The 20,447-nt window shown below is 26.6% G+C and overlaps 1 protein-coding gene across 1 annotated transcript in view; it reads left to right on the top strand.

The window, feature by feature from the left end:
- LOC129983632 (twitchin-like) overlaps positions 1-20,447 on the top strand; it is a 124,233-nt gene that overhangs the window by 83,126 nt on the left and 20,660 nt on the right. The window contains exons 81-106 of the mRNA XM_056093167.1: positions 37-228; positions 1,313-1,417; positions 1,580-1,777; positions 2,468-2,652; positions 3,599-3,713; positions 3,850-4,010; positions 4,545-4,668; positions 5,155-5,454; positions 6,727-7,029; positions 8,745-8,863; positions 9,553-9,718; positions 10,325-10,467; positions 11,582-11,741; positions 12,142-12,330; positions 12,784-12,897; positions 13,380-13,484; positions 13,609-13,806; positions 13,897-14,008; positions 14,926-15,101; positions 15,884-16,162; positions 16,444-16,616; positions 16,915-17,044; positions 17,611-17,913; positions 18,283-18,394; positions 19,106-19,281; positions 19,710-19,997. Coding sequence (XP_055949142.1) covers positions 37-228; positions 1,313-1,417; positions 1,580-1,777; positions 2,468-2,652; positions 3,599-3,713; positions 3,850-4,010; positions 4,545-4,668; positions 5,155-5,454; positions 6,727-7,029; positions 8,745-8,863; positions 9,553-9,718; positions 10,325-10,467; positions 11,582-11,741; positions 12,142-12,330; positions 12,784-12,897; positions 13,380-13,484; positions 13,609-13,806; positions 13,897-14,008; positions 14,926-15,101; positions 15,884-16,162; positions 16,444-16,616; positions 16,915-17,044; positions 17,611-17,913; positions 18,283-18,394; positions 19,106-19,281; positions 19,710-19,997 — 4,626 coding nt within the window. The remainder of the gene's footprint in view (positions 1-36; positions 229-1,312; positions 1,418-1,579; positions 1,778-2,467; positions 2,653-3,598; positions 3,714-3,849; positions 4,011-4,544; positions 4,669-5,154; positions 5,455-6,726; positions 7,030-8,744; positions 8,864-9,552; positions 9,719-10,324; positions 10,468-11,581; positions 11,742-12,141; positions 12,331-12,783; positions 12,898-13,379; positions 13,485-13,608; positions 13,807-13,896; positions 14,009-14,925; positions 15,102-15,883; positions 16,163-16,443; positions 16,617-16,914; positions 17,045-17,610; positions 17,914-18,282; positions 18,395-19,105; positions 19,282-19,709; positions 19,998-20,447) is intronic.

The raw sequence follows: 20,447 nt of genomic DNA, 5'->3' as shown, positions 1-20,447 counted from the left end.
AAATATGTATTACATTATGGATAATTTTTCTTGCAGGTTATATTGTTGAAAAATGTGAGATTGGAACTGATAAGTGGTTGCCTTGTGGTGGCTACTGTCCATATCCAACATTTACTGTAAAGGGATTGGATGAAGGAAAACAGTATAGGTTTAGGGTGCGTGCAGAAAACATCTATGGTATTAGTGATGCTCTTGAAAGCAAACCAATTACTGCTAAAAATCCATTTGGTGAGTATCTCATAATATTTTCAATTCATTTAGTTTTTGTTTATATGGCCCTAATTTTTTTAATCATTTGTCAGTTCTTGTACATCAGAATACTTTTATTAAAGATTTTGATTAATGAAAGAAAATTTAACCTAAAGCATATTTATGAGGAATATATTTTCATTTTTATTTTAAAAAGGTTTGCTAAGATGTTGATTTAACATAATAATGTTAATAATCTGGCTGTAAATTAATTTGTGTCCCATCATGTGTGATGAAAAATTTTTCAAAACTTTCTGCAAAATAGAGAGTTGGGATTTTAATCCTTAAATTTAGCACTTAGTTACTTCTTGTGTTAATGGGTACTAACTAAAAAAAAAAGTTTCCCACTATTTTATGTATAAACTATTCAAAGTTCAAAAAAAAAAAATTCTCCACAAATTTGGGAAATACTATTGTTTAAAACTATTTTTAAACCACTTTCAAATACAGAAAATAAGTTTCTTAGTGATATTTTTATTTTCTTACATCTTTCTTTAATTTTAATAAATCCTCAAAAATGCTTTCAAATATGTTTTTCAACGATGCTAGATTTACACTAATGCTTGTTGTGAAAATAGTAAATGCAATTCTTTATGTGATATAATCGCTGCTATATAATTAAAAATAAAATTTAAAAAATGGGAAATGAAATCTAAATCATTAGCATACTGAGATGTTTTGGATGAGTGATACATATCTCCTTTAAATTTAGTTATTTATCTTTTTGCCTGCTACTTAGCCTTTAATTTTATTAATAACAAATATTACAGACACTTCACGTGCAGTTAAAAATGATTATTTTCTGTGATATAACTAAATACATAAATTTCTTAAGCCTATATGGAAAAAGTGTTTGCTTAATTTGCATACTGTTTGTTATTTTACATTTTGAAATAAATATTATTTTTAAAAGTTTCTGATTTTTTTTATTGCCTAAAATTGATTCTTTTATGAAAACAACAGCTAGATTTAAATTTGTAAATACTGAATGTGAAGTTTTTAACAGCTAAGTTTCACTGTTTTTACGAATACAAATAAATAATTGTAACTTTTCTTTTTATAGATCCTCCTGATCCACCAAGTCAGCCAAAAGTTTTGGATCATGGGCCTACATTTGTTTCTCTGGCATGGGATCCACCTGCACATGATGGTGGAAAACCTGTCACAGGTATGTGTTTAAAAAAGCAGAAATTAGTAAAACTTTTTAGAAGTTATTAAAGTTTTTTTTTAAGTATATTTAAAATATCTTTAAATATTTACTTTCTTTAAGTGCATTGATGTGTTTTAACTTTTATTTTTTAAAATGGCTGAATTACTTTCATTTCTTCAGGTTATCTGGTTGATAAGAAAGAGAAAGGTACTCAAGAATGGGTCCGAGTCACTAATTTCCCTATACCTACAACAGATTTTGTTGTACCTAGCTTATCAGATGGTCAAACATATGAATTCAGAGTCATGGCAGTTAATGAAGGTGGTATCAGCAAACCAAGCAAACCATCCGTTCCTGTAATGGCTGTAAGGAAAATGTGTAAGTATTTAATCTTCTTCTTCTTTTTTATTTATTTTTTACCTCAATTTTTAATAATCTCCTCAGATTGCTTTCAAAAATATCTCTGAACTAATTTAATATATTTTTACTCACATTCTGCTACCATTAAAAAAAAACTTATTTTAACAGATTGCTAGAAAGAAAAAAAAAATGATTGAAGACATATATTAAGGGACATAAAAATACATTTTTCCCCTTGATCCCTTGTGAATCACTTTGAATTTTTATCTGTTTATTTATATTTAATTGAAAATTGAGTATTTTAAAGTTCTCTAATGAAGAGAAGTCAGTGTGAGCTCTAATATTTTAAGTTTTAAACATAGAATAATATATATATATTTTCTTTCCCTGAAAAAAAATAACCATATCGCAAAGGCATTTTGCTGTTCAGCTCTTAAAAATATGTTTGTTGTTTGTTAAGTTCTCATAATCAATAATAATAAAAATAGATATGTGCTCAAATTCTTCCAGCCTTTTTTTTAATACAATTTTCTTGAGCATTGAAAATGTAATATACCTCAAAAATGATCTAAGTAATAATTTTTTCATTGTTTTCCGAATTTGAATAAGATTTTTTAATATAGTTAAATTTATCTACTATAGCTAAAAGCAAAATTTTTGACATATATTTTTCTCATTAATATTCTTTATTAATCAAAAAATTTCTAGATCCTCCACAAGCACCTGAAGCTCCTAAAATCGATAAAATTACCAAAGATTCTGTTACTTTGTCATGGCAAAAACCAGATGATGGTGGAAGCAAAATTTTGGGGTACTATATTGAAAAGAGGATGAAAGATGCTAAAGAATGGGATATCATTAATAACATTCTACACAAATCAACAACATTCACCGTAAGAAAATTTTGTATACTATATTTGTGTTAAGAAATATGTACAATTTATTTTCTTTTTAGTTCGAGTTTTTCTGTAATAAAAAGACTTTCACATAATAAAAGGAATATAAAAAATATATAGAGATAATTAATGAAATAAAGCATAAATATTGTAGCACTTTATATTCATTCATTTCAATGCTTTTTTTTTTAATCTAAGCTATTATTTCTAAAATGAAATATTTTTGACCATACTTAGAAGAAGAGTTAATGAAGAATGACTCTAGAATGAAAAAAATATTTAGTCAATCTTTACCGTTTGTTATGTAGAATGTTTGCTTGGGTATCAGGAAGTTGGTAATATAATTTAAATAATTTTCTGAACAGATTGGTGAATTTTAAATTACTTTTAAGGTTTTATTGATATTTTTTTTCTTTAATTTAGTAAAATCGCACATTATGATTGTTGCATACCAAGTTCTTAAAGTACACATGATTTCCTTTAAAATATTTAAAATCTTACCTTCGGCTAATTTTCAAATTCAATTCATATTTTTTTCATAAATTTCATTTCATATAAATAAAAATGAATAAATCTAAGTAAAAGAATGATTCTGGGATTTCCTAAATAATACTGATCAGTTTCTAATCTTTTGTTTTATGTTATAATATTGCTTAATAGCAGCTAAAAAAATTAAATTTTATAGTTTTAAGAAAATTAGAATTATGGGATATATTACTTTCATGGAAAATTATAGGAGTCATCAGTCAGAAAATTAATTTATGCAGATTCATTTACTCATCAGACCTCAGATATTTCAATTAAAAATTTTGATTTTACTGTATCCATGCTTTTTTAAAAAAAATTCTGGTCTGAATATTTTTATTTTTATAGGAAACATTACCATTTTAGGTATTTCCATGGTTCATTATTTATATTAATATATTATATATGTATATTCCAGGTGCCAGAACTTTTTGAAGGGAAAGAATACGAATTTAGAATTATTGCAGTCAATGACATTGGAGAAAGTCCTCCAAGTGTGCCAAGTGCTATGGTATTAGTTGAAGATCAGCCAGGTAAGATGACTTTACTTAAATGTAAATGTTTCCATATTCATAGATTGTATATATATATATATATATATATATATATATATATATATATATATATATACTCTTGATAAATCCTTAATATATTGGTATCTGTTTTCAGACAAACCAAGAATTGATGTTGGAGCTGTCAAAGATATAGTTGTGAAAGCTGGAGAAGAATTTTCTATTACTGTTCCATTCACAGGATTCCCCAAACCTGATGCTACCTGGACTAAGAATGACAAAGATATTGATGAAAATGATACTAGGATATTTACAAAAGTAATAATTTTTGATTGTTTATTCTTCAGGATTTATATTATGCATTAGGTTGTGATTTAACAAACTTTAAAATAAATATATTTTAATCATTTATATCATTATTAAATATTTCCAGTAAATTTAGTATTTACTCACTTATTTTCAAAATTAAAGATATAAATACTATAAAAGAAGATAATACTGTATATTATATTTTTCTAACCTTATTGCATACAGATAATTTGTAAACTTTTTTGTTTACTAAAGGTTTGAATGAAATTTATGGAAATTAAATGCCTTTCTATTTATTCTGATAATCAAAAATTAACAGAATTTTTTAACTGTAGGGCTCAATTCTAGGCCTATTTAAATTTACATTCAGAAAACTGCATAATTATGTTGTAACATTATAATGTAATATTAACATTTTAATATATATATATATATATATATATATATATATATATATATATATATATATATATATATATATATATATATATATATATATATATATTTGATACTGTGTTTTACTGAGCCCTGTGATTTTATTAGGTGGGTGATACTTCTGCTGTACTTGCTGTCACAAATGCAAAACGTGATGATACTGCTACTTTCAAAGTTCATTTGAAGAATAAATCTGGATTTGATACATGTTACTGCAAAGTCACTGTATTAGGTGAGCCTTTATGAAAATTTCATTGCTTTCTTTGTATTTTATTATAATGATTTTAAAGAAATTACTTTAAAATGGTTTCTCTAACTTAAAAAAAATCTGTTATATATTTATAGTTAATATATATAGTTTATATTTAAAGAAAAAAAAGTATATTTTTGTTAAAAAGTTGACATTTTTTTTTCAAGTGTGCAAGAGCATTTTTTATCTGCACTATTAAAAATAATGTTATCAAGCATTTTTTTTTTCTAAAATAAGAACAAGGTTTTACCATCCTTTTCTTGTGATATTGCTGTTTTGTTACTCTATATCAAATCTGTTGCAAGAAGTGTAATATAATTATATATTTTATTGAACCATCATTACAGTAAAATGGCTCATTGTACTTCATATGAAACAAACTGGAGAAGTTAAACATTTATGATTTGAAAAAGTTTTTGTCTTCTGGATTCAGTCATTTCAATGATGCATTGAAATAATTTTTTTCAGATAAGCCATCTCCACCTGAAGACGTGCATGCTGAAGAGATTGAAGGTGAATCATTAACACTTTACTGGCATGCACCAAAAGATGATGGAGGTGCTGAAATTAACAACTATGTTGTTGAGAAAAAAGAAGTTGGAACATTGACATGGGTCAGAGTATCCAGTTTTGTTACGAACACAGCATGTAGAGTAAGAAACTTGACTGTTGGTAAACAATATGACTTCCAAGTCATGGCAGAAAATAAACATGGTATGAGTGAACCAGGAAGGACCAGAGAACCAGTACTTGCAAAACTACCATTTGGTAAGTTTTAAATGTTCTTATTTCTTTCAAGATTTTGTTTCAGTTAAGAAAAATTAATTTTTAATTCATTCAGTAACAGACACATAATGCATTTCTATAGTATTTTATGTATAAATTCAGATTCCGATATTATAAGCTTTTATTTTATTAAGTATGGAGATGTAAAGAACATAATATTTGCATAAGACTTGTTTATGTAAATTTATAGTAAAGATGTAGCATATATATATATATATATATATATATATATATATATATATATATATATATGTAATATTAATATTTAAATCTGCTGCTTATCCAAACTTTTATCCATCTAAAAACATCTGATATTTCAAAAATAATTATTAAATTTTAATTTAACTTATTAAAAGTTTGATAATTAAATGTAAATGTCTTATAATTAGTTATATATTTGAGGTTAATGACTTTGGCAATAGTCATTTATTTAAAAAATTGTCTATTATTTAGTATGATTTTTTTATATTGAGCAAATGTAAAAAGTAAATGTCATATTCCTTGCTTAAACAGATTAATTGCTATTTGCATTAAATGAGGATTGTGCATGCAGGTACATGCAGAATGTTTGCAGTGTGAATTGTTCTGAAATAGAAAATTATTTCTAGAATGTATTGATAACTATACAATGTCCTAACTATGTCAAAATTTGACCATTATTATTGATTATTAACACATTTATTTTGTCATTTAAAATCATCAACAATCATAAAATTGATGCAGGGGAACCTCGATTATATAAGATGACTGAGATAGTAATTACATCAGATAGTCAAAAATTCGATGGATAGAAACTAAATTTTAAGTATATGTTTCAGTTTTCCTTTTCAACAACTTTTTTCATTTTATTTATTTGAAATTATAAAAATGTCTAAAATTGCCACCACATATTAACATCATACAAATTCTTTAATTACTTAATAAACTTTTAACATATTTTTTGGAACAATACCTAGTTTTGATGCGAGGACAATTAAGAATGGCATTTGGTGTTATATTTGTTGTGTATTATTTGTATTTTTTTCCTGGAAATAACTTCTTCAATTATCAAATATTATCATCCAATAGTGACCTTTTACAAGGCTCATATCATGAAAATTTGTGAACCTTGGTTCCAAACTAACTTTGACGCCTCGATATAAAGATCCAAATAATCGAGATTCTGTTTATTTGCTTTGAATTTTTCCAAACCCTAACCATATTGCCTTTCTATTTTTGAACCGTAGTACATTTTTATGTTGTATATTTAAACAGATCCTCCAGGCGCCCCTGGTGCTCCACAAGCAATTGATACATCTGTTGATTCCATTACTCTGTCATGGCACAAGCCTAGAGAAGATGGCGGCAGTCCAGTAACTGGATACATTCTTGAGAAGCGTGATAAGGGCAAGGACAGATGGACAGCAGCATGTCAAACAACAATTACAGACCAGACTTTCCGTGTTACAGGCTTGAAAGAAAATCATGAATATGAATTCAGAGTTGCAGCTGTTAATGCTGCTGGTCAAGGTCCATTTAGTTCATCATCAGATGGCATATTTGCAAGACCACCACCATGTGAGTATTTTTTAATGCCATTATTATTTAACACATCATTTTTAATATAGATTTCTGATTTATATTTGTGAAAAGCATTTTCAAAAATCTTTTATAATATATATCAATATATGTACTTCTCTCATCTGTGATATTAAAATTAAATGATTTTGCCGATATTAGAATTCTTATATTATAAGAGAGGTGAAAATATCGAATTGAATTTTCCATACTCTTTAATATTTGTCATTTTGACTTCTTCTATGATAGCGATTATTTTATTCGTGTGTTAAATTACAATACATGGAAACTCGATTATAAATATAAAAAGTGTCATCTTTTCCCCATAAGATAGTGGCAACCCTTTTCTTTACAACCTATATATGCTTTGTCTTCTCTTTCATATAAAAGAGCAGCCTCTGAAATATACCTTTAATAACCTATAATAAATAATCCTGTAATAAATAATATCGTGATTATCATACCTATAATAAATAAAAAGAAAACTTTTACCAAAATAAGTTAAATACACTACAAAAATTGAAAGATAATAAGATTTTTTAATAAAGATTCAACATTTAAATTTATTTTATTTCCTAGAAGGGCCAGATTAAGCCCTTAGAAGCTCCAAGACAATGTAAATTTCAAACTCTCTCTTTCTCCTCTGCAATTTCTAAAAGCAGATATTCTTTATTGATTTTAATTTAATTTCTATATAATTAGTTTTTTATTAATACATTTTATAACAAACTGAAATAACATATTTAATTGCAAGTCACATTCAAAGTAGTTATTTTCAATATTTAACATGTAAAAAATTGAAATTTTAAATGAAAATAATTTTAAACAATGTGATAAAGAAAAATATATTTAACTTTTTAATATATTCTAAATACTTTCATACAATGGTTCTAAGTTATGAATGAATCAGCCAATTACAAAAAAATATCATATTATGCTGATTATTAAAAAGATATGAAAAGATAAAGAATGTCTTTAAAAATAATAATTTTAAAATTTAAATCAATTCACATGTGCAGTCTTTGTAAATAAATAAAAACACAAAACTAATTTTCTCCAAAAATAAAGAAAAAAAATTAGGACTTTTAGGCTGTTGCTATTTGATAATTGTTAGGCATCTTCATAACATATGAAGATAAAAGAATCTACATAAAGCAAATAAGATACTACCTTTTCATTTAATAAACTATTTTTCATTGATATCATTTGAATTATTATTTAAAATTCTTAATTGTTAATCAAGATCTTTTATCCTACATACCATCAATTTACTATTACTACACTGAATTATATCTGAATGAGTATAACATATATTATGCTACTTAGTTTTACTAAATCTAGTGTCTCTAAATTTAAAATTTAGTATTTGTAGTAATTTAAAAATTTAGTATTGCTGTTTCAGGTTATTAGTAGGTGTGAAATAATTCTTCAAATCCAAATCCCAATTTTGAGTAATTATGGAATGGATAAAATTTGCATTAAATAAAATAAAATAAGACATTTAATTTTCAAATATTAGTGCATACATAATTTATATATGTAATTCACAAAATATTAAAATTATGAAGTATATCTTAGTATCAAAAATCTGGAACATAAAATGTGTGGTGCTTTAAAGAAAAACATGTTGTAAAATACTTTTTGTGAAGATAATATTTGAATTTCATTTAGTAATCTCTGAAAATTGATGTAGTATGTCATGTTTTATTTATTAGGTTCTCCTAAAATTGATGCTGCATTTAGTATGCGTGACATCACAGTTATGGCTGGTGAAGAGTTCACAATCCGAGTGCCTTTCAATGCATTCCCTGTGCCAACAGCCACATGGACAATCGTAAGTATATATATATATATATATATATATATATATATATATATATATATATATATATATATATATTTGATTTTATTGTGACAGACACTTTTATATTTTTAAAACATTTCGAAAATTAATGCATTTTATTTACTATAATTACTTTAAAGAATAGATTTTTTTTTATATTAAGCTTTTTAAATAAAAGAGCTTAAAAAAACATGGAATTAAAATTTTGTTTATCTGAATTCATGTACAATCATACAATATCTTTTTTTCTTTATTAAATGTTTATTATAATTTAGTAAGAAATATTAAACTGTACTTACAGTTTATTGAACATTTTTTAAGAATAATTTAAAAACAACTATTCATGAAAGACTCGCCAAAGTTCCAGAAAAGAAAAGAAAATGTTTCTACTGTACTATTCAATGGTTAGATTTTTGTCTACATTTCAGTAGTTTGTAAAATAATGTTCAGATTGCTGGCAATAAATTAATTTTTAAGGTGGAGATTCAATTCATTTACTTTATTTAAGTTATTAAATCATTGGATTTTTTAAAAAGAGATTTAATTGAATATTAATTTTGAAAACTATTTTAGAATTATTCTTAAAATTTAAAAGCATTGAATTTTGGAATATTGTTGTTTAAAAATGAAAGTTAATCCTAAAAACAAAATGCATTTTATTCTTTTTTTTAAATTTTCAGAACGGAAATCCTTTGGTCAAGACAGACAGAGTGTACAGTGAAGTAAATGTCGCTTTTACTGTTCTAATAAACAAAAAAGCTAAGAGAGATGATTCTGGAAACTACACTCTTGTACTTAAGAATCAACATGGATCTGATAATAGTGCCTGTAGAGTGCTTGTTGTAGGTGTGTATCTCTTAAATCTTTGTTATATTTCAGTGTTGTTATTGATATTGTTTCCAAAATTTTCCTTCTAATAAGTAAAATATTTTATAGTTTCTTTTACCTGTTTTAAATATCATGTGTAATTAAGTATTCCTTTAGATGAAAAAGAATAATTGATTATTTACTAATTGTCCATAGGCAATTTATTAGCCTTAAGAAATTAACATTTTTTTATTTTATTTGACTATACCTAATACTTATATACTTAAACAACATGAAAGTTTAGGTTATTAAAAAAATATCCCAATATAGTGTAATATTTTTTAAATGAAAATGATTTTGAATATAATTGCAGTTATTTTTTACCCTCTTTTGAACTAAAATAATTTTTTATGCGTATTTAATCTTAACCAAAATAGATGTACTCGTTAAATTTTTTTTTATGTTGCTTTATATATTGTTTTTAAATTACAAAAAATATTTTTTTGATAATTTAGACTTGTAAATTTCCTTCATACATATGTTATGTTTTATTTTTTTATAAAATTTATATAGTTTTGATTAAAAATTACTTTTTTTTTTTGTTTAACTTCCATGGAGACTAAATATCAATTGGAAATTTTACAGATAAACCTGGGCCACCTGAAGGACCTCTAGAAGCCAGTGATATTACACCAGAGACATGCTCATTGTCTTGGAAACCACCCAGAGATGATGGTGGAAGCCCAATTACCAACTATGTGGTTGAAAAACAAGATGCCAATTCTAATGTAAATTTAATTTTTTTTTTTTTCATTCTTCACATATTAAAAATTAATATTTTTACTATTCTTATTTCATTCTCTATGAACAAAGAGAAACATTAAGGATTCAGTGCCAAATGAATTAAAAGTAATTTTACAAGAATTACTTATTTAATTTATCTATTAAACAAATTTTCGATTGAGTTATTTTTTCTTAATTTTAGAAAATCTGAATCCATCAGACCATTTAGTATACATAATTTCAGTATTATTATATATGAAGATTATTCTGAAGTTGAATTTCCCAAGCTATCAACAGATGGCAGGACACACATCATGAAAAATTGATATGCTGTTCTGAGAAATGTAGCATGAAAACTAATAACAATTTCTAGAATTAATACAGTTATAATTGTTGAAAATGTTAATTCTTATTCCTGGCCTTCTAAATGCAAAAATATGCTTAAGTTTATTACCTCACAAAATAGGAAACTTATTGAATTTCATCTTCAGCTGTAACAAGTGCTTTAGCCTGTTATCATGAGCAAGTATTTTGTACATTTAATTTTTCAAATATCATTTAATTGCCTGTGATAAAGATCATAGTTAGAAGATATATTGTATGATTGATAGATGGGCAAAGCTGGTGATGTAATGTTCTATGTAGAATCTTCATTTGAGCAATTGAGAAACACAGTGGCCATATTCTTCATTTTTCTTTGTCCTTCTAACTCAAAATCATTACAAACTCCATTTGTTTCAGAAACTCTGTATCAGGTAAGATAAAAGTAGTTGATTCCATGAGCATACAATATTCATAAACTCATTCTATTTCCAGTTGAAAACTTTTTCAATGCAGGAATGCAAAGCATGACCTCATGTAATGATAAGTGTGATCTATTCTATAGATGAATATAATGAAAAGAAACTGATTGATAAATGTTTCTATATAATTTTCTCACTTGTTCATATTCATTGAGAAGTTTGCTTTCCAGATATACCTTTTATTATTTTGTAATTTTACCAAAGAGAGTTTGCACAGTTGTAAGTAGGCATATTACGTTTATTATAATTTATGAGAAAATGTTATTGTAAATTTTTTTCATTCAACAGTGGCTTGAATTTACCTCTTATTTTATAGGTATGGGTTAAGCTTAGCAGCTATGTAAGAGGATGCCATTATGAAGTGATTGGATTGGAGCATAAGAAGAAGTATCATTTCCGTGTTCGAGCTGAAAACAAGTATGGAGTTGGGTCTCCATTAGATACAGATCGTATGATAACAGCCAAATTCTCATTTGGTAAGTGTAAAAAGTCATTATCATTTTAGAATCAAAATATAAATATATTTTGCTCATTTATAATTTTGCAAATAGATAAATTTAAAATATGCTAATACTTTTTGAGTTAATTATTTATGTTCTTACTTTTTAAAGTTAATAGGGTCTTTCTTTACTTATAAGCTAAGATATTGCTTTTTAATTCATAATCTGAAATTGCTAGAGATTTTTAAGAAGTTGTTTTATAATTTTTATATTCATATATTGCCTGTGAATATTTATATTAGAAATACCAAAATCGAAATAAGCATTATAGACCATTTTAATATACGCTTATTTTGGGCTGTAATAAAAAATGAAAATGCATATAAAATTCTAATAAAGTTTCTTATGAAGAGCTTTTATCATTCTTTTCGTTTAGACCCACCTGGGCCACCTGGTACACCAAATATCACTGATTATGATGGTATCAATGTAAGTTTGTCATGGGAGGCACCAGTTCATGATGGAGGATCAAGGATACAAGGTTATCAAGTCGAATATTATGACATGGCTGAAGGTAGATGGAGAGTTGGAAACGAGTACTTGGTGAAAGAAACTCACTTCACAAGTAAGTCGCTATTTTAATATTTAATGGTACATTCTGTCCATTTTCGAATTTGAAAATATATATGATGAGTGAAACACTCTGTTATTGTCCTTTGAATTACATATTTTTGTTTAAAATTTTCAGTTTGTTATAATTATTGTATATTTACATAATTATTTTAATGTCATAATTTAATTTATATTTTATTTATACATTTACATTTATTATTATTTTTCTTTTTCTTTCTTTCTTTTTTTTTTTTTTTCATTTTCAAAATGCTTAGTAAAAATAATTTGTTAGGTAAAGAAACAACGTTGTGTGAAACTAATTTGTTATCAAAAATAAAAAAAATTGGCAGAAAAGGTAATAGAAAATAGCATCTTACATCCATTAATTATTTATCTTTTTTATGTCTAGCAAGGTCTAATTTTAAAAATCAGCATGCATTTTCTAACAATAATTCCTTTATTTTAGTTCCCAATCTATCTGAAAATCATGATTATCAGTTCCGCATTAAAGCAAAGAATGCTGCAGGTCTTGGAGAAGCCAGTCAACCAACAGCTACATTTAGATTAAAGAAGAAATTCAGTAAGTTTATGTTGATGATCTCTAAAAACAATCTTTCTGTTTCTAGAATTATATATCAGGAAAAGAAATATTTGAGAAAAGAAAGTTCAATACTAAGAAAATTGTATGCAAGTATTGATTTCTGTAAAGAGATATTAATTACGAACATTATTTTTCTTACTAAAGTCATGTCAATGACAAATATTAAATCATTGAAGCACCAGTGCTAAATTTGTGATTTGATGCTTTATAATTTCAAAATATTTCGAAATTGCCACACAATTTGACAAAAAAAAAATTGCTAAATTGGTATTTTACAGGTGCCAACTTTTTCATGCTTATCTCGACTAGATGATACTAATATAGCCATGACAGTGATAGCATGAAATTATTCTATGAACATACCCGTTGCAACGACTTTATTAATTATGCATGCTTATCCTATATTCTGCGATATTGTTACAAAAAAATATGCTTATAAAAGTATTGTTATGTTTTTAAAGGTCCTCCATCGCCACCTGAAAATGTCATGGTTGGCAAAGTTGGTCGTAGCTATATTGAACTTAGATGGGAAAAACCTCGCAATGACGGAGGAAGCAAGATCACTGGTATATGATTATTTAAGCAATTCAATAAGCAAACTTAATTTTTCTTACCACAATATTTCACGCAATCTTGTGCTAAACAGCTGTCTGTTTCCAATAATAAAACCTAATGTTTTTTATTTAATAGGTTACATTGTGGAGCGCAGAGAAGCTGGCACTAATTTCTGGTTTAAGGCAAATGATTTCCCTTGTGCTGATTGCCATTACACTGTTATGAATTTGATGGAAAATTCGGAATTTGAATTTAGAGTATTTGCTGTTAATGCAGCTGGAAAGAGCGAACCTAGTGCTTGCACTAATCCTGTTAAGGTGTGCGAAGTGGCAGGTATGTAATTTAAATTAACATAATCTTTTAAAATAAGATACTTCTACTCTTTCCGCTTTTATTTACACATTATTTTATTATTTAATGCAGATGGGCAAAAGCCTGAATTTGTCAGGAAACTTTTGAACAAAAGTGTTGCTCTTAATAAGCATGTCATCTTTGACTGTGAAGCTGTGGGTAAACCAGCTCCTACAGCTAGATGGTAAGTGTATAGAATTTGTTCACTTTTTAAAATTTTTTTTAATTAATCTATATTATTTCATACCTCATATAATTCTATACGATGTAAATATACAATATGAAATATATAAAAAAAATAATACAGATGATACAATTTTTGAGTTTCAGTTTCGTTTTATTGTAAGTTTGTTCATAAAATTTTCATTTATTTTAAAATGTATTTTTAAATATGAATACGTTGATCATTTTGTCTTGACCGACATTGTGTTACTCATTCCATAGGCGTTGTAGAGAACAATATTATAACATCGCATATAAATAGTTATTCACCTCATTACAAAATTATTTTTCCACCTTATTCAAAAACAATGCAAATCAAAAACAGACCTTCAACCCAAACAAAATTTTTTTTAAAAAATCGTTTGATATGGGAAGGCTGAATAATAAATCTTTAAATATCTTACGAGTTCAATTTTTTTCATTGTAATAGATATTGCTGATGTTGTTTTTCAATGATTGGTTTTACATTTTAACCTGATTATTTCAATATGAGAATGCAAATTTATTTACAAACAAAAGATATTATTTGCAAATTTAATTTTTTAAAAATAAGTATTAATTCTTGTAAATGTAGTAAAATATTAAAAAAATAATTGATGTTAAAAAATTGATTGATAATTTACTTTTTCAGTACTTTGCAAATGATAAAATAAAATAAATGATCTTGTTCTTGCTTGTGTGTTTTTGAATTGATATATAATATATATTCATTACAATCGAGAAATAAAGGATAATATTTATCTAAGAAAATTTTAATTACATACTGTGCATATTATAATCCTGCAGATATATTCACGCTTTTTATACCTTTTTAGTGAAATATTTCCTCAAACCGTTGTATGAAAAAAAATAAATTCTTTTATTATTTTACTTCTCTAGGTTCAAGAATGGACGTGAAATTCACTCTGGAGGTCGTATATTATTGACTGAAGGAAAAGACGGAGAATTCAAGCTTACAATCACTGAAGTTTGGGATACTGACGAAGGAGAATATGCTTGTGTCGTTAGTAACTCCTTAGGATCTGACAAGTGCCTTGCTCGCATGGTTATTGCAGGTAAATCTTAAAAATATGAACTAATCCAATTATTTTTTAAGTCAAGAAAATTTAGCATTTGTGTAATTTTATCACTTTGAAATCTCCCTTTTTTTAATTTTTTTAAAATTTATTATCAATATAATTTACAATAGAAGCTGTAAAAAAAATGTGAAGAAATACTTGTTTTCGATTATTGAAGCATTATATGTTTTTTTTTATTATTCACTATTAAAAAAATTATAAGAAATGTCATTTTTTATTTAATTGCTTGTGAAATTATTTCTAATGGGTTTTTTTTTATGTATTAAACCTATGGTTTGGTAAATTGCATTTCTTTAAATAGGGATTTTTTTATAAAATTTTGAGAATAGGATCCACGAGAGCCATCACTTGTTCCTGTAATTAGACATTTTATTGCTCTGTTAAAAAATTCCTTTGATATTGATCAGTTATATGTTTATTTTGAAAACCGCAAAAGTCTGATAAAAAATTTCAAAATTAGTGTACAAATATTGCCAATAGATGACGCTATACACTTTAGCCAGAATCCAAGAAAGAGGCTATAAACTTATCTTTGCAAGCAATCGTTGCAATCATATCATATTTGATTCAAAATTTCAAAATTTGTTGATGGAAATGGATGTGCTTGCTTCATAGGAATATATGGAATGAAATTTTACTGTCAAGATAAGAAAAAAAAAATTGAAAGGAATTGTGCATATATATATATATGCACATTTTCGAACAAATGCTAGGATTTAAGATTGTCAAAATACTTATATATGTATATTATTTTTCAGTTGCTCCTCGAATTGATAGGTGTCCTACTGAAGTTTACTTCCCTGAGAAGGACAATGGCAAGGTCAAAATCTATTTCTCTGGCACTTCACCTTTTGATGTTTTATTATTCAAAGGAGGATTTGAAGTAAAAGAAGATGATCATATCAAATACACCGTATTTGATGAGTATGTCATCATTTATTGGAAGGAAATCACCAAGGATGATATGGGAAAATATAAACTCACTGTGAAAAATGAAAGTGGTTCAGCAGAAGCTGATTTCACGTTGTTCGTAACAGGTAATGAAAATTTTCTGATATATATATATATATATATATATATATATATAAAGATTGTGAGTTTGGAAAATATTAATAATATTAAAAATAAGAGTTTATGTTTATGTCTTTTAGTTTAAACCAATTCCATAGTTTTGCTTTGGAATTCAATTTTTTTTATATCTAAATAAACTACATTTTAGCTATGTGTAATTATTATTTTTACTTATATATTTAAAGTTAATTTAATAAGTGTTTTAATCTATAAACCTCTTTTTAAAAAAATTGCTTTATTTATTTAGGATTGCCTGGTCCTCCAATTGGTCCTCTTGAAGTCAGTGATATCACACAACATACAGCCACTCTTGCCTGGAAAGTACCTGAATATGATGGTGGATGTAAAATCACTCATTATGTCATTGAAAGGAAGGAAACTTCACATGGTCAATGGGTCATTGCTGCTAGCTACTGCAAAGTAAATGCTTCTTTGCTTCTTCCATAAATTGCTAATATAAAGGTTTTGATAATACTCTAGTTAAAGAAAATAGTTTTAATTGAAGATGTTTTAAACTTTCCCATTGAACATTAATCTTAGAGTATAAAAGATGTAATAATAGAAAATAATAAATGTTGCTTAAGAAATATCAATTAGCTTCATTATGATTTTTGAAATTGGATCTTATTGTATATCAATCTATGCATTGTTACCTATGAGAAAAAATATATACCACTCCCTAAACTTTTACTACATTAATTTTTTTTTGTTGTTGCAGGATACAATTTTCACTGTACAAGGGTTAACCGAAAATGGCGAATACTTGTTTAGAGTAATGGCTGTAAATGAAAATGGTCAAAGTGCTCCACTTGAAGGTGTGAACCCAATAATTGCAAAACTGCCTTTCGGTAAGTTAAATGCATTTTGCTCAAAATTTTTTTATTTTCTACCATATTATCTAATTAATATTTTCATTTAATTTGCATATTTGATGTTTTGTTTCTTTGAAAAGTCTTACTTTATAGAAATATGCTATTAATTCTTAAAATAGAAAATTTATTAATTTGCATCCTATTAAATTGAAATCATAATATAAAAAATAACTTCAAAAGTGGATACAGGAACTGTGATAACTGTCCAGATACGCAGCTGACACCATGCCACATCTTTGAGTGTCCAGTTATGAGTGTTAATCTGAGAGAAATGGGAGTCTTGCCGTCATTGATAGACCTGTATGACGATAACATCAAGCATAATTGCAGAAGCAGTAATCAGGACTCATGGATACATTTGATTCGGCTATGTGATAGACACGACAAAAAAAAAATAATAATAAAATAAACTCCGAAAGTAACGAAATTTTAATTTAGAAGCTAATTTGAGATTATGATTTATATTTAAAGAATTCTCTCATTTGAAACTTGCCACTTCTATGATTTCCAGAATTTTTTTTTACTTGACTTTTCTTCTTTAGACCCTCCGGGAGCACCAGGATCACCAAATGTTGTTGAAGTAGGAGGTGATTTTGTCAATCTTTCTTGGACCAAACCAGAGCATGATGGTGGTGCTAGAATTTTGGGTTACTGGATCGAGAAGCGCGAGTTTGGAACTCAGACATGGCAGAAGGTTAATTTGACTCCTTGTCATGCTACTCAAATTAACATCACAAATCTCATCGAGGAGAGGCAATATGAATTTAGAGTGTTTGCCTTCAATGAAGCTGGTATAGGTCCTTCAGTCACTACAGAAAGACCTGTGAAGATCCTTGATCCAAATGGTATGTAAAACCTCAAATTTTCATATTTTTTGCTGTCTTCCTTATGAATATTGAAGAAAAAGAATTAACATCTCAATAATTTTTATATTGATTACTATTAAACATATAATTTATTGTATTGATTTAAAACGTAAGTCATAATATTATGGTATTTTTATCAGGATTCCATATTTATTTTGCCCACTATTAATTTTTTTTAATGTCTTACTGTTAAACTTTGAAATGGATAATTTTATTCAAATTTTTTTAGCATAGCTTTTATTGCTTTCTATTAACAAAAGAATCGTTATTTGAAGCCAATAGTGGTGGCTGTTTCTACTTAAAAATTTATTGTTATAATATCTAAATGTCTGTTCTTTGTATTTGCAGCACCAGTTCCACCAGAATTCTTAACACCTTTGAAGAAAGTTCTTTCTGAGGAAAACAAAAATGCACAATTTACTTGTACTGTTGTTGGAAATCCAAAACCAAGTATTACATGGTAAGCATATTATTTTCACTTATTTAATAAAATTATTTATGAAAGCATTTTATCAAATTATCATTTTATAAAATTAAAAAATTGTGTGTCGTTATTAAAATATTGTTTATTTATTTATTTTTTAACCATATGTAGAATGTTTCAAAATCCTTCATACAAAGTAAAAGTTGATAAAAGGCACTTAGATAATCAGAAATTACCATATAATATTTAATAATCAACCTTTGGTGTGTTTGGCCTTTTCAAATCCGTAAGTTTTGTTAAGTGGATATATTAGACATTCGATCTATTAAGTTGAGATTGCATTATAACAGTCTTCTAAAATAACATTAAAAAAATTCTAATAAGGAGTTTGTATTCAGAATTTCCCAGATATCAACTTATATTCAAGAAATATATGGTGGTTTCGCCAAAGTATTCCTATCTCTGCTTCCATATTGCAAAGTTAATATTGGCGGACACATTTAATATTGGTGTTTTTTTCCCCCTTTCTTTCTTCACTTCTCTATCATTCTTATTTCAGAGAACAACTGTTGCAGTTTCTAATATTTCACCATTTCAGTTTGATCAATTTTAGTTAGATATATTCTATTCTGCATTTACGCTTATGCCAAGATTTTTGAAACACGCTGCATATTCCGTATTTTAGTATGTGTTATTGGATACATTGTTATTATTATATGTTTTCTAAAATCGACAATTCTTTAAAAGGTACAAGGGTGTACGAGAAATCTTTGAAGGAACTGGCAAATATACAATTCTTAAAGAAGGAGATATTCACACTTTGGTTATCAATGAGGTGTTTGGAGAAGATGCTGATGAATACAGTGCCAGAGCATATAACAAGGGAGGTGTTAGGACATCTCGAGCCGAACTGGTGATCATGCGTAAGTATAATGCATTAATAAAATTAATTGGATTTGCAATAATTTTAGTGACTGTTATTTTAAGTTCATTTCAAAAATCTGATGTTTTATTGTTGTTTGTTGTTCATTGTAATGAAGGAACTGTATAACATTTTAAATATTAAAAATTCACACAATTTTTATTAATACGATTTTATCTAGATTATTTTATATTTCTTGTATGGCATGATTTTTTGAAATGAAAGTTTTTTAATCATGAAATGATACCTTTTAAGACATTGTAATTATTGTATTTCTTGTTTTATAATTTGAGTTGAAAGAAATGTTGAAGTACAGAACTTTTTTAATAAAGTACAATGGGTGAATATCCATATTTTGGATATTATTATTTTCAACTGCAGTTTACATTGACGTTTTAGCCCAGATTTAACACTATGTTTATATTTCAGGCCCACCTCTCATCAATGTACCTCCTAGATTCAGGGATGTTGCTCAATTTGAGAAGGGTGAAAATATAACCTTGAAAATACCTTTCATTGGATATCCCAAACCAACTCTGAAATGGAGCAGAAATGAAGAAGAAATAGAAAAAGGTGGACATTATGACATCGTAGTAGGAGACAGACATGCTGTTCTTATTATTCGCGATGTCAATAGTGATGATAATGGACCTTACCGCTTGTATGCAGAAAATGAACTTGGATCAGACTCAGCTATTATCAAAATCAAAATAAGTGGTATGTATGTGGAGCAAATAATATTTCAATTTGTACTTTCAGATATAAATATATTGTATACGTAATTATTGGCTTTGTTTTTTGACAATCTAAGTAAGCAATCTTTCCTGCATTTTATGTGATGAAAAGGAATAAATGATTTAACTAGTTTAAATTTATGTATTCAAATATAAATATATGTCTTAACTGTTCAAATGATGTAATCAGAAAATTCTGTTCTTTGTTGTTGGATCCAAATGACTAAGTTCATATCTCTTTGCCCGTTTCTTTACAAAAAATGTCAGCGTTTAGTGCCAATGATTAAAGTTAATTTTCTGTGGAAAATCAGCAAATTAATTTTAGAGTGAATTTGATAGCACCAAAATAATTTTTTACTAGTTGTATATTCAAAACATATAGAACTTTTTCAAAAATCTAAAGATTTCATTATTTTTGAAAATATTATTCGTT

Source organism: Argiope bruennichi, chromosome 9 (genome assembly GCF_947563725.1).
Source record: "Argiope bruennichi chromosome 9, qqArgBrue1.1, whole genome shotgun sequence".
NCBI classification, from domain to species: domain Eukaryota; kingdom Metazoa; phylum Arthropoda; class Arachnida; order Araneae; family Araneidae; genus Argiope; species Argiope bruennichi.
The sequence above is the reverse complement of the archived record's forward strand: the minus strand, read 5'-3'. Positions and strand labels throughout refer to the sequence as shown.